General features: G+C 42.5%; 1 protein-coding gene across 1 annotated transcript in view; it reads left to right on the plus strand.

Moving 5' to 3' along the window:
- The window catches only part of Prdm1 (PR/SET domain 1), a 20,858-nt gene extending 9,967 nt beyond the window's left edge, over positions 1–10,891 (plus strand). Inside the window, exons 4-7 of the mRNA XM_008850299.3 lie at positions 2,276–2,528; positions 8,179–9,281; positions 9,654–9,782; positions 10,159–10,891. Coding sequence (XP_008848521.1) covers positions 2,276–2,528; positions 8,179–9,281; positions 9,654–9,782; positions 10,159–10,734 — 2,061 coding nt within the window. The 3' untranslated portion in view covers positions 10,735–10,891. The remainder of the gene's footprint in view (positions 1–2,275; positions 2,529–8,178; positions 9,282–9,653; positions 9,783–10,158) is intronic.
- The last annotated feature ends 3,953 nt before the right edge of the window (positions 10,892–14,844 follow it).

Consider the following 14,844-nt stretch of genomic DNA (forward strand, 5'->3'; position numbering starts at 1 on the left):
ACTATTCTTAAGGGAGTCTTCTCTTTTGGTTTGAGAGTCTTTTTTAATCCAGAAAATGTTGTGTTTCCAGAAATTTAGTCTACTATTTCCTCAAGTGAAAAATAGTCAGAAATTTATTAAGAACCATGTGTCCTCAGTTTTTACTTATTTGATAATTACTTAGAGTTCAAATATACTTAAATATAAAAATATGATTGCATTTTTTGCCAATAAACTCTTCTCCGACCGTAGAGGTGTATTAATCTTGGCATCCAAAGGTCTGAATTAAGACAGTCTGTAGCATGTCTCATTAATACATTATCATTTTTGGAAAAAAATGCAACACACACTTAAGAATCTCCCATCCTGTCCCAGTTCTCTGTTTCATTTAAAGATTCACTGAAAGTAACTGAAAGGCTTTCCTTGGGAGGATTTGTTTGAGTCAGTTGTTCACATGCAAAGAATATCCTAGGAAATAACTTTTCGCATGTTAAAAGCATCCTGATTTTGCTGGCAGGAATATGAACATCTGTTGTGAGGAATGAAACAGTTTCATGCAAATTACACAGTCAAAGAGATGTTCAAGTTGAGAAACCAGTCACATTTCTTGTAACTGTACTATGAGTCAGCACGTTTTTAATCTTCTTGATAATAGATGGAAAGGCAGGGAGGTGACAGGCAGCCCTGTGCATTCTATGTACGCACTATTTTATTTTCTTGTGGGTGTGTGTGTGTGACTTCATGACATCCACCGTTCTGTTTTTAAACGAGGATACAGTAAATTGTAGTCCATGGAAAGCTGACTGGAATCAATATACCCGTAGCTTTAGAAAGCAGTTTCCGCCCTAGTGAAGAGTGCAAGAGTGATAGGAACCCCACGTTCCTGGAAGTTTGCACACCAGAGTAAACAAACTTGAAAACCCCTCTTGATATCTGAGTTCACCCAGTCTTGTTCCATTTTCTCTTAACAAACACACCGCAAAAGCTCTCACAAGCTGCTTTGATGAAGCCACATGTATTTCCCCCTTCACAATTTACAGGAAGTTACTCTTAAAAGAAAGTGATTCTGGTGTTTACTGCCTATGTTAAAGGGACAGAGTTCCTTTTTATTTCTGATAACGTTTGAGTGAAATGCAGAAACCATCGTAGTCAGACAAAGCGTGTGACTAAGAATAAAGCAATAGCCTGCTGCCCTGTTAGAGCAAAATCCCTGCTGTGAACAAGCACTTGAAGACCTTGCAGATGATCAGGTATTGGCTGAAAGCTCTTGGGTTGGAAATGGTGAAGGAAAGGTGGTGTCTCTTAAAAGAAAGGGTAGAAAAGAACTTTCTGTGGAAGAACAGGGAGCACGCTTATCACACGGTTTCAGTAAGACTATTTTTTTCTTCTTCTTAACGCTGCCTTTCACCAAGCCTTGAGTGCATCTGTTAGCCAGAGGTAGCAGAGCTCTGTATGTGTTGCCTTTAAAGCAACCACATACTTTTCTTCTTGCTCATTTTCCAAAAGGCCTGTTGCTCTGTGTGTGGTGTTTACGCCAGCCTCCTCACAGATAAGGGAGAATCTCTCTTCTCTCCTTTGGCTAGAAGAGAAGGGCAAGGCTGAACAAGTTTACCAAGAGGAAAAGTGAGTTCTCCGTAGACTGCCAAACTCTGGCCTCCGTGTGGTGGCTCACTTTGTTATGGCAGGTGAAGTTCACCTTTGCCCCACCCAGTGTTTCCACCAAAAGGCAGGGTTCCAAGTATTCATCTGAACCAGTGTTACTGTAGGACTCAGAGGGTTGGAGGTGGAGGATGTTTGCATAGTCTGAGCCCCAGGCGGGGGTGTAGGAAACGGCGACTACGGAGGCCGTAGAAAAAGCTGAGACTCAGTTTGACGCAGTCCTCAGCTTGCTTGGCTGCCTGGTGACTCAAAGCACTAAAAGTCAGCACAATCGGAACTGGACTTAGTGTCGCCCAGTTGCCATTCTCTACCGGAGCAGAAGTAGTTCTCGGTGGTGATTTCATCGGTCCAAGGCTGCTCCTTAACTGAAATTGTACTTCATTCTTCTGATACTCCCCCAGCCCCAACATGAAAAGCCCATAAAAACTTACAAAATGTGCCTTACCTGTTTCCGCCCTCTTTTCTGCTGATTCAAGATGACGCCCGGCAGAGCGATTAATTCTTTCTCTAACTAGGCAGTGAGGGCAGGATTCACACATGTTGCCTGCCTGTGTTTATTCTGAGAGGTGTCAGGGAAGCGTTCCATGGCTTTGGGCCGGCTGCCTTTCACACCACGTCTGTCTTCTCTTTTGGACAGATCTATTCCAGAGGGGAACTTCACCACTTCATTGATGGCTTTAATGAGGAGAAAAGCAACTGGATGCGCTATGTGAATCCGGCACACTCTGCCCAGGAGCAAAACTTGGCTGCGTGTCAGAACGGGATGAACATCTACTTCTACACCATTAAGCCCATCCCTGCCAACCAGGAACTTCTTGTGTGGTATTGTCGGGACTTTGCAGAGAGGCTTCACTACCCTTATCCTGGAGAGCTCACAATGATGAATCTCAGTAAGTGGCTCACAGAACAAAAAAATGAAAAATGCCAGTAATGTCAGTTCTGCTCCTATGTGCTAATAACATGTTGTTTAATTATATGGCTTCATCATCTCTTGAACTAAGTAGGTGGCTTAAACTAAGACTAGGAAGAGGAAAACTTTTATTCCCTGTTCATTATTATGAAACTTGATCATAAAAAGTATATATATTATAAGCTACTTTGAATGTTGAATTCAGAAAGTTACAGGAAGAAATCTATTTCCAGTTTCAATTTATGCAAAAGGACCAGTTAGAGACACAATAAGGATTGGTGATGTGTTTAATGTGCCAACTATAGCTCCTTATTTGTGGTAATTTGTCAGTGCTTACATGTATGTCGAAATCTTATAGAGACACATATAGAGTCATGATTTAATGTCAACGATCATTTCTAGAAAAATCTGTCATAATTTTTCAGTAGTCTAAATGAATAACCATAAAGATTTCATATCTTAGCTTCCTTCCTTATGGTAAAATGAATTAATCTGATATCTTAATCAGTATTACAGTAACCACCTATCACTCTATCTTGACAGAGAATCTCAGTTCCTCAGGTTTATAAGCTTTTACTTTTTTTTTTTTTGGTCTTTTTTGAGACAGGGTCTCCCTGTAGCCCCAACCAGGTTGGCCTTTAATTCACAGAGATCCTCCTGCCTCTGCCTCCCAAGTGCTGGGATTAAAGGCGTGCACCACCACGCCCAGCCAAGCTTTTACTTTTTTTTTTTTTTAATTTGGTTAAAATTGCTGTCATGATCTTTGTCTGCAAGGAGTTCCTTCATTTTAGTCATTCTCAAGCCATCTTTATGAAGAATTTGAGAATTAATGTAAAATTCTAACCTCTGTTGTGACTCTGGTTGTATGTTGTGGGTTACACTGCTGAATTTTATAGCACTTTTTTGTTCTTGTTTTAGGGTCTCACTATGTAACCCTGGCTAGTCTGGAACTCTCTAGGCATACCAGAGAATCTGTCTGCTTCTGCCTCCCAAATGCCAGGACTATAGGCATGCACCACCATACCTGGCTTAGAGCACTTTTTAAAATAAGCTCCTTTTGGTTCAAATGTTAAAACTAAATGTTGAACAGACAGATTTCTGTGAGGCCAAGGCCCGCCTGGTCTATATAGTGAAAAAAAACCCAACAACAACAAAACAAAATAAAATAAGCAATAATAACAATAACAAGATAAATGTTGAAGTTTTTAAACTTTTCATTTTGACATAATCTCAAACTTAACAGAAATATTTTCCAAAAAAAGTATACATCTTTTAGTGTGCAGTCTCACTTGCCTTCCCTGGAGACTAAATTGTTTTAGTTCAAATTTTACCTTAGAGACAGCAGAAATAAATACTAATTTTAATAGAAGTTTTGATTTCAACTTTAGGACCAATTACTTAGATAGGATGCCACCTACCCAGTATTCACTGTTCAGGGTCTTGATCATATGTGCAGTTTTTGAAAATCATAGCTTCAGCACCTTCCCAAAGGATCACTTGGTAGGTTTGTGTTCAAGGCCCTTAACATAGCCACAGTTTACTATGGAGCTTCATGGAAAGATCTTAGGGTGTTTGATGCAAACTAGTTTCTAACATGAGCATAGTGGGTGACATCCAACCTGGCCAAAGGAGAACAGTCCCTTTCCCTGTTCTCTCCTTCAATCTTCCCTGACTGCTCTCTAAGCATACCCCTAGGCCAACCACGTCAGGAGCTATTCTGTCTTGAGGTCTAATATGTGCCCAGCCTAGTGCTAAAGACCTGATGATAATAAAAGGCACAAAGGTAGGCTGAGTGTTCTTGACACCTATATTTTTCTATGGAGGCATCTCATGGAGAGATGTGGTGCTGTGTCCTAATCTTCCCAGCATACAGAGCCACTTCCTACTGAGTCTTCTTGCATTCCTTGATTTCCTCATTTTTGGGTTTAGACCTTGTCTTTGGTTTTATTGTTGTTCTTGTTGTTTTTAAAGATTGAGTTCACTAGGGTACCATCATCACACACTCTATATCCTCACGCTACCCTGTCAGGGGCTTCAAAACAATCATGAAGAGACCTTTTTTACATATTTTGTCCCATGCCAATGAAAGAAAAGTTTTAAAGGCCTGGCATTTTTCCCCCCAATGAAAGGGATTTTTTTGTACTATATTTAAAGATTCAAGTGTTTGTTCTTTTTATTATTATTACTTTTTGGATTTTTCAAGACAGGATCTCATGTAGTCTGGGCTTACCTCAAACTTGTTATGTAACCAAGGATGACCTTGAATTTCTGATCCTGCCCTCACCTCCCAAATGCTAGCATTACAGATGTATGCCACCATGCCTAGCTCGAGTGTTTATTATTTTTGTTCAGAAGCAACTTTCATATATACTATGAAATGTCACCTTTGTTCTTCAAATATCCTTTTGATTTATGTGGGATTTTTCTAAGTGATGGGTTAGAACCTCGTTTGCCCAATATTCCTACTAAAGAATGAGCATTAACAATAAACAGTCACAGTTCAGGCTCCTGTTGCCTGTTGTGAAATCTGTTGGCTTAGGTGTGGCAACTAATGATGGAGGCTCTGATCGGGAAAATTTCCACTATTTCATCAGGCCTAATAGGTAGATCATGTGTCCATAGTGAGTTGTGTTGGGTTTCCATGCTTAAAGCACAATAGAAGTCTGTGCAGAAGTTCCCCTCCATGAGGACATGGAGCAAGCAAAGAATGAGGAGCAAATGAAGGAGGTGGCCAGAAATCACAAATTGGCTTTGGGAAAGGGAGGGAGGGAGGGAGGGAGGGAGGAAGAAAAGATGAAAAAGACTATTAAATTCAGCTCCTACCCCTCCCAATTTTTTTTAATTTTTTTGCTATCTATCTAACTAACCCATCTAGAAAACAGTTGACCAAATTATAGACTTCTAAATGTTAATCTGCTTTCTCAGTTTCAGTTGAAAACAGACTTTGTTTTGCCTACAGCAGAACTTCTAGGTTCTTTCTTGTAGTCTTAGGAGTTCTTATTATAGATCGAAAATGTGAGTCGGCATAATTAAGCCATTCAGAGCCTTCAGAAGCAGTTCACTCTTGAAATGACTCCATCCGCCTACAGCCATTTAAGATTTAAGAACAAAAACAGATCTTGATTTTCTTTTTCATGTTAACTCAAGCTGCTGCCGAACGGAGAGTCAGAAATGACACTAGCTCCTCTGATTACTCAGCTGCTCAGGATGGTTTGTTAAACATGTACTTTCATATAGGGTCCATAACTTGCAGCTAGAGAATATTTTAGAGAGGCTGACATTTTGCTGTGGCTATTCTTTCAGAATAAGATGTCAACGTGGTTTTCTGAAGACAGAGATAACAAACCCTTGGATTTATTAACAGTTTTGACTTTTTCATTTGTTGGCCTAATCATTAGCTTTCTATCAGTTTAGTAATTGAATTACAGTGCTTAGAAAGAACACATGTGGCTGACTGTGGAGTACTGGGAGGAAACCTAACTTATCTAGACTTATGGCTTAATTTGTTGAATTTTAGAACTGTGGGAGTATTGTAGCTACTTAAAAATATTATGAGATTTGATGTAATTTGCCACACAACAATAGCACAGAGCCTGGCCTGGTGGCATACACCTTTAATCCCAGCATTTGAGAGGCAGAGGCATATTTGAGACCTATCTGTTGAGACCAGTCTAGCCTACATAGCAAGTTACAGACCGGTGGGGGCTATATAGCATAGTGAGACCCTGTCTCAAAAAAAAAAAAAAAAAAAAAAAAAAAACCCTAGCTTCTTCCTTCTTTCTTTGTTTACTTACTCACTTTTTAACTTGAGGATGCTCCCCCAGTCACCCTTCTCTTCTTTTCACCTCCAGTAAGCTCCTTCCTGTGGCTGTGAGATGCCTTTGCCTATCAGTTTTCCAGCTTGTCTTTCTCTTCCTTTACCATTTTAGCTTTAAAAAACAAAAGTGACAATTTGAACTTCCTGCCTCCTGGGCCTCACTGAAAGACTGATATTGGCCTGATAAGGGGATATTTATTTTGGTTTAGAGGCTTGAGAAATTGCTCTCCCTCAGCAAGCCTTCCATCACTGCCCCCATCAGCATCTTCCCTGATAGTGTTGTCCACTGTGTTTATTCTGGGGCTCTGGCTGCCCGGGAGTAACTGATAACAGCCAGCAGGAGATAACATCCTCTAAAGGGCTTTCCAACTGGAATCAAATCCCTCCAGCCTGTCAGCCTAGAGAATGGATTTGAAAGGTTTAGTTCTGGAGTTCCACAGAGTTCATCCTTAGTCCTATCAGGTAGCAAACCTGGCATTCCTTCTCAGTTAAGTCAAACAGAGCCATTTTATAAGACTACAAAGGATACTTTAATAGTGTCTTAAGTGACATCCCAATCCTACCACCTATTTCAGTGCACAGGCCAAGAGCCCTTGCTCTTACTCAGAGCACGTTCAACTCCCTGCACCCCCCCCCCGCCGCAACACACACACACACACACACACACACACACACACACACACAGCTTGCCCTCAGCTTACTCCTAGGCAGGTGTCCTGGTTTGCGAGAGCACCCAGGAAGCAGCGCTCAGCCTGAGCATCACAGGTGTTATCTTTGGCTGAACAGAGGCTTTTCCTGCAGGCTTCATCTGTCCTGTGTCATAGGGCTGGCCAGGCGTGGATGGTCTAGGATAGTCTTTATTGTACCTGTTCTTTATGGAAGAGTATGGCCCTCAGCTTACTCCTAGGCAGGTGTCCTGGTTTGCGAGAGCACCCAGGAAGCAGCGCTCAGCCTGAGCATCACAGGTGTTATCTTTGGCTGAACAGAGGCTTTTCCTGCAGGCTTCATCTGTCCTGTGTCATAGGGCTGGCCAGGCGTGGATGGTCTAGGATAGTCTTTATTGTACCTGTTCTTTATGGAAGAGTATGTGTTGTCTTTAGAAGTAAATGCTTCCTCTCAGCTGCCTCTATTTTCTTTGGTGCTGTAAGTAATTGAACTGGCTCAAGAAGTACCTGTTGTGGTTTGGCAGAGGTGACTGTCATGCCTCGTGATTCCAGGAGACAGCCCAGATGGTAGCCTGGTTAGACCAGAACCCTAGTGAAATGCTTGTGCTGTCAACCAATGTCCCATAAAGGGTGGTATCCACATTTGAACAGGGCTTTATTAAGTTCCTATTAAACAAGAATCAAGTTGAAAATTGATGACTTTATTACTTGAAACTAGTCTTAATCTTTCACATCTAAGTTTGCAGAGTATGCTGATTTCCTCTAGGTAAAGTGTGAACATGAGAATGACTTTTATTAACCTGTGACAACCCCCCACCCCACTATTTTTCCACCCCATCTCAATGGGTTCCAGTTTGAACAGCACTTTTCTATCATAAAGTGTGCACTAGTGGAAAGGAGACCATCTAAGTGGTGCTGTTGGCTGCCTGGAGGCTGCCATTGTTCCCGTTCTGCTAGGGAGGAAGTGGAGCAGCTTCTGAGTGGGTGGCCCGGAGCCCTGAGTGAGAGGCGAGAGGCGGCTGGAGCCAGGTGTCTGTCCTTTGTGTTCCCAGCTGCCGCTCAGGTTTTCTCAAGAAGAGAGAGCAGCCTTCTGATTTCATTTCAGTTCTCCACGGCCCTGTGAGTAACTGCCCTTTCTTGTGTTTCAGCACAAACAGAGAGCAACCTAAAGCAACCCAGTGCTGAGAAAAATGAACTTTACCCAAAGAATGTCCCCAAAAGAGAGTACAGTGTGAAAGAAATCCTAAAACTGGACTCCAGTCTTTCCAAAGGGAAGGACGTCTACCGTTCTAACATTTCACCCCTCACTTCAGAAAAGGACATAGACAACTTTAGAAAAAATGGAAGCCCCGACATGCCCTTCTACCCTCGGGTTGTTTATCCCATCCGAGCGCCTCTGCCAGAAGACTTTTTGAAAGCACCCCTCACCTATGGGATGGAGAGGCCCACTTACCTCACTCACAGCCCACTTCCATCTTCCACAACTCCAAGTCCCTCGGCAAGAAGCAGCCCCGAGCAGAGCCTCAAGAGTGCCAGCCCTCACGGCAGCCCGGGGAACATGGTGTCACCCCTGGCTCCCGGCCCCCAAGAACACCGGGACTCCTACCCCTACTTGAATGCGCCCTATGGCACCGAGGGCCTGGGCTCCTTCCCTGGCTATGCACCTGCCCCTCACCTCCCCCCAGCTTTCATCCCCTCTTACAATCCTCACTACCCTAAGTTCCTGTTGCCCCCGTATTGCAACGGCTTGAGCGCCGTGAACAACATCAATGGCATCAACAACTTCAGCCTCTTCCCCAGGTTGTACCCCGTCTACAGTAACCTCCTTGGCGGGGGCAACCTGCCGCACCCCATTCTCAACCCGGCTTCTCTCCCAAGTTCGCTGCCCTCAGATGGAGCCCGGAGGCTGCTTCCCCCTGAGCACCCCAGAGAAGTACTTGTCCCAGCGCCCCACAGTGCCTTTTCCCTGACCGGGGCTGCCGCGAGCATGAAGGACAAGACTTGTAGCCCCACCAGTGGGTCTCCAACGGCGGGAACGGCAGCCACGTCAGAACACGTGGTACAACCCAAAGCTACCTCAGCAGTGATGGCAACCCCCAGCAGTGAAACTGAAGCCATGAATCTAATCAAAAACAAAAGAAACATGACTGGCTACAAGACCCTTCCCTACCCTCTGAAGAAGCAAAATGGCAAGATCAAGTATGAGTGCAACGTCTGTGCCAAGACATTTGGCCAGCTCTCCAATCTGAAGGTAGGCGCCAGACCACTGCTGCTTTCTGCCCAGGAGCACACACTCATGTTTGCACTCAATTGCTTGGCACTTGAGCAATGTGAGACCCAGCCTGGGCCTGAGCTCTATGGATTCTGCTTTGCTTTGTCACTTGGGCTTTAGACACAGTTGCTTCCCCCTGAATAACGAAAATGTGGACTTAGGCTAGAAGGTCAGTGTGAAGTCCCCGCTGGTCTGTGATACAGGTTCTTTTTGAACACTGAGGCTTGCTGTGTTCTCTTTAAGACTTTGTCTTGGTGCTTTTAAGATGCTTGGATCATACACACCCAAGTTTTTAAGAAGAACTGTAGGCCTCATCTGGACAGCAGAGCTAACACATATGGCTTCTTCCAGGTCCACCTGAGAGTGCATAGTGGAGAACGGCCTTTCAAATGCCAGACCTGCAACAAGGGCTTCACTCAGCTCGCCCACCTGCAGAAACACTACCTGGTACACACGGGTGAAAAGCCACACGAATGCCAGGTGGGCAGCGTTTTCTCAGTAGAACTCTTGACTTATGTATCAAGTGCCTGTGGGGTTGTCCTCCCATGTCATGTAGCCTGATCCTACCTTACCACAGGCTGCTGGCACTGTGGAGCTGTGACATAGTCAGCTTCCAGTGGGTGGAAAGTTGGTAAGGGATAAACAGCAGCTCATTTGCTATGTGCCCACATCCCCTGATTACTTACCACACCATGGGTGCTACCACCAGATTCCTGGCCTTCCAGGTTGCTGGGTGTTGGCTTGTCAACTTCCTCCTCCCATTGGCAATTTTTTTTTCAATCAGCTCATTGGCAGTTCTTAATCTTCTGGTCTTCCCCATCTCCCTTCTCTTCCCTCTCTTGTCCCCACCCTGTAGGTCTGCCACAAGAGATTTAGCAGCACCAGCAATCTCAAGACCCACCTGCGACTGCATTCTGGAGAGAAACCTTACCAATGCAAAGTGTGCCCTGCCAAGTTCACTCAGTTTGTGCATCTGAAGCTGCACAAGCGACTCCATACCCGGGAGCGGCCCCACAAGTGTCCCCAGTGCCACAAGAGCTACATCCATCTCTGCAGCCTCAAGGTCCACTTGAAGGGCAACTGCCCTATGGCCCCAGCCACTGGGCTGCCTTTGGAGGACCTGACCCGAATCAATGAAGAAATTGAGAAGTTTGACATTAGTGACAATGCTGACCGGCTGGAGGACATGGAGGACAACATTGATGTGACCTCTATGGTGGAGAAGGAAATTCTGGCTGTGGTCAGAAAAGAGAAAGAAGAAACTGGTCTGAAATCGTCTTTGCAAAGAAACGTGGGGAATGGACTTCTCTCCTCAGGGTGCAGCCTCTATGAGTCATCAGACCTGTCCCTCATGAAGTTGCCTCACAGCAACCCACTACCTCTGGTACCTGTAAAGGTCAAACAGGAAACAGTTGAACCGATGGATCCTTAAGATTTTCAGAAAGCAAGTGTTTTGTTTTGCTTTGCTTCTTAAGTTGTGACTTGGCGAGTAAGGGTGCCTGTAGCGAATTGCTTGTACAGTATTTCAGATCTGCAAGCTTCCTGACGGCAGGCAGTTCCCCTCATCCCTCTGGAATTAAAGAAGGACTCCAAAGTTACCAAAATCTCAGGGCATAAATATGAGGCAAAGACTCTCTCTCTATATACATATATACATATATACATATTATATATACTTATTTACAGTCATGTCTATATATTTGAACCTGTGTATTTTGAATATTTGTGTGGATGTTTGCATTCCTATTACTAAGACTATTGCCTAGCCATAATTATTTTTTCAATGATAATCCTTTATAATTTATTATACAGTTTATCCTTCGAAAAGCAATAATTAAAAAAGTTTACAATGACTGGAAAGATTCTTTGTAATTTGAGTATAAATGTTATATTCTTACCTTGTGGCCATTCTTTGTAGATAATTTCTGCACATCTGTTTAAATACCTAAGATTTAATAGACATATGTGACTTCAGTCAACCTTTCTCTGTAATAATGGTTTGAAAATGAGGTTTTGGTATTGCCAAAGTTACACAGTTGATGTGCTAACTCATAGGATCATAGCGTTTGAACAACATTGTATAACTTGGGGGGATATGTGCAGAATTACCCAGCAATAACTTGAGTAGAAGGAATAAGAAAAGGAGTCTTTTATGTTTCTGTTGGTTTTTTTTTTTTTTTTTTTTTTTTCCTGGCCACACTTTTACCAAAATGGTGATAGGAAGTCTTTGCCAACCTGTCGCTCCAAAAATGTAGGGTCTTCCCATCTCCAGTGTCATATGACCATTCTGAGTAGTCACATGACTTTTGCGTCCCAGTAAGTTATCTGAAAATGTGAAGAAGACAAAATGCCATGTTAAAACCACTGAGTCTCTGTCTCAAAGCACAGATGGTTTTGTATGTGTGAGGTTTAGGGGCTTCCGTCTGGGTGTCGCTTTGTTGTTGGCTTTTGTTTTGTGTTTTTTGAACATTAAAATTGCACAAAGGTGGTGCTCTGCCAGGAAGGATTTGATGTAGACAGGCTCAGGCCACATTTAAAATCCAAACAAAAAGAAAGAGAAAAACAACAAACAAACAAACGGGTATTCTGGTCATCTTAGGTTAAAGCGGGTAATAAACATTCCTATCCCCAACTCATCAATTGTTTTTTCTGTAAAACTCAGATTTTCTCAGTATTTGTGTTTTTGCATTTTATAGTTAATTTAATTGAAGATGAAAGGGCATTGCAAAGTTGTTCAACAACGATTACCTCATTGAGTGTGTCCAGTAGTAGTGCAGGAAGTGATGTCATAGCTCATGATTTGCTACTCTAGAGGAGAAACTAAGCAAGTGTGCTCCCAAAAGATAGACTGGGTCATTCTATCTTTTACTCTGCTAAGCCCAAAGATTACCTGTTGGTGTTCAAGCTGTAGCAAAGAATGATGTATATTTATAAATCTATTTATACCACTATACCATGTGTATATATAATATATTTATAACCACTTCAATTGTGAGCCAAGCCACGTAAAAGAACCTGCTTTTCCTAAGGGCAAAAAAACCTCTTTCTAAGACTTTGCTTAAAACTTCATGGCCTCACAATCATATAGGTGCTTAGGCACCCCCTTGTGTACTACCAGAGACCCTAGAGTCTTGGTGCAGAGGTGAGGACCACATAGCAACTAGGGAGAAAGATACAACATGTTGGCTTTTAACATCATCTGAGAAAGCTGTGTTTTTTGGCTACATTATGTCACTTGAGTCACAATAAAAATCTTAATTCTTCCATCTCTATTCTCTCTTCCTCTCCCTCCTTCCTAAATATTGACACAGTATCACTATCAGTTTATTTAATATGCTTAGCATTTAGTACATATCAACTAATGTCAACTTTGCAAAGAGAAAAACTAAACCATCCAGGGAAACCCAAGAGCCTTACTGATCTGTTGCTATAACTAGCAAGACTGACTTTTCTTTCCCTACAAGGATCAAATCCAGAGTTTCCACACATGCTAGTAAGTACCTATAAATGAGCCACAGTCCAGCTCAAGACTGACATTTTTGATGCATCGGTGTTTGATAAACATAGTCCTTAATTGTAGGGAAACCAAAGCATGACTCTCACATTGACACCAAATGCATTTTACTTCCAGTAACTCGTATTTAATTTCTGTGCTTTCTTATATTGGAGAATTTTTATAAAACTTCTTGCTTCTTGCCATCTGCCTTTTCCCCCTTAGGCTTATTACATGTGAATGTTGAGCCCACAATTAACAGTGGTTTTTTTCGTTCGGTTTTTTCTCCCTCAAAGTTAAAACTGACCAAAGTTATTGGCTTTTTACTTTGCTAGAACAACAAACTATCTTATGTTTACATACTGGTTTACATTGTTATTTATGTGCAAATTGTTAAAATGTAAATTAAATATAAATGTTCATGCTTTACCAATGCTTGTCTAATGTCTTGAGTGAAGGGCCAATAAGCTGTGACATTGTATCCCTACTACCCTACTGCACCAGACCACGTTTTCAACCCTTTGAAACAAACAGTTTGTCTCCCTGACCTGCTCTGTTCCCAGCAGTACCAACCATGATGGCTGATCTCCCCACCTCCCTATGGGCTGGCTATACTAGAGTGACTGAACAACATGGATCTGTTGGATCTCTCATAACTCTCAATAGTACACAGGTTTTCTTTGATTGTGAGCTATAAAAGTATTCAAGCAGTAACCAATAAGTGGAGAAAGATTTGCTAGCATTGGTTGGACTTTGCTTTATTGCTATACGTGGTGGTAAGGAGGTAAGACAAGGATTCATTTCAGAAATGAGGTGTGTGTGTGTGTGTGTTTGCTCATGTGTGCACACATACCCAGCCCTCAGGTGGGTGAGGGGCCCTGGGAAGCCAGGTTCAGAAACCGTCCACTGGTGACATCAGTACTGCCTCAGCAACTAACAGAAGCATGCCATAGGGAACAGCCTACATTCCACTTTCTCTTTCCACATCTTAAGCTAGAAAGCAGATTTGCAACTTGGATATTTAAAGTGAATTTTTAGAAAGATAATTTTACCAAAATCTAGGCATTATTAGTGTGAAACCCAGGAATGTCGGTGGCATGGGCCTGGGCTTGGGTTGCATGGTGAGAATGAGTCTACTTTCGTGTTCATGGATACTCCAGAACCTGTCTTCCAGAGAACCGGAACGAGTAAATACGACTCCCATATCTAAGAATAGGAGATGTCACCAAAGAGCAACACTGTTCAAGGGGGGATCCAAAAGCCCTTTCCAGTGGTTTTTGCGGCTCCCATTTCATGTGTTACCAAGTTCATGATTCCACGCTAACTGGCATTAAGAAAATACTGTACCTTCTTACATGTGGACACTCAAAAGTTCCTTATGTTTTGTTTTGCTTTTAATGTTTCTTTAAATTCACTTACACATCTGTGCCAAGAATTTGAAACACTGCCAACATGTAACTGCGCAGTTAAGAAAAACAGAACCCTATGTCATAAACGTGCCAAGTGGTGCTGGTTATACTCCTAAATTCTACAGAACCATTGTGGTAATAATTTTTAAAAACAAAGCTCACTAAGATCCAGAGTGTAACAATTACCATAAATCATAATTCTTTACAGCAGATCATTTTGTTTGCTTGAACACTTGTGGATGGACTGACTGTTTAAGGAAACATTCCGTGGGAAGATAATACTTGCTGGGAGCCCAAGTCCACTGGCTAGAGTCCACACTGTTAGACTGGGGCATCACAGCCCTCTGTGGGACCAAGCAAGACTGAAGAAGTCACCATTTCTTAAGTTTTCCTTAATTAAATAAAAGCTCTATACAGAAATGATATTTAATATTCCTTACTGTAAGACGATACAGACTATGCACATTTCTTGCTTTTTTCTTGGGGGAAATGAAATCAATTTAGAATCCTTAAGTTGGTATAGTGAAGTTATTTCTCTCTCTCTCTCTCTCTCTCTCTCTCTCTCTGTGTGTGTGTGTGTGTGTGTGTGTGTGTGTGTGTGTGTGTTGTGTGTGTATGTTTTAGAGGAGTCTAAAAGAGA

The sequence above is a fragment of the Nannospalax galili genome, unplaced genomic scaffold, assembly GCF_000622305.1.
Source record: "Nannospalax galili isolate Female #2095 unplaced genomic scaffold, S.galili_v1.0 scaffold324, whole genome shotgun sequence".
Taxonomy (NCBI): domain Eukaryota; kingdom Metazoa; phylum Chordata; class Mammalia; order Rodentia; family Spalacidae; genus Nannospalax; species Nannospalax galili.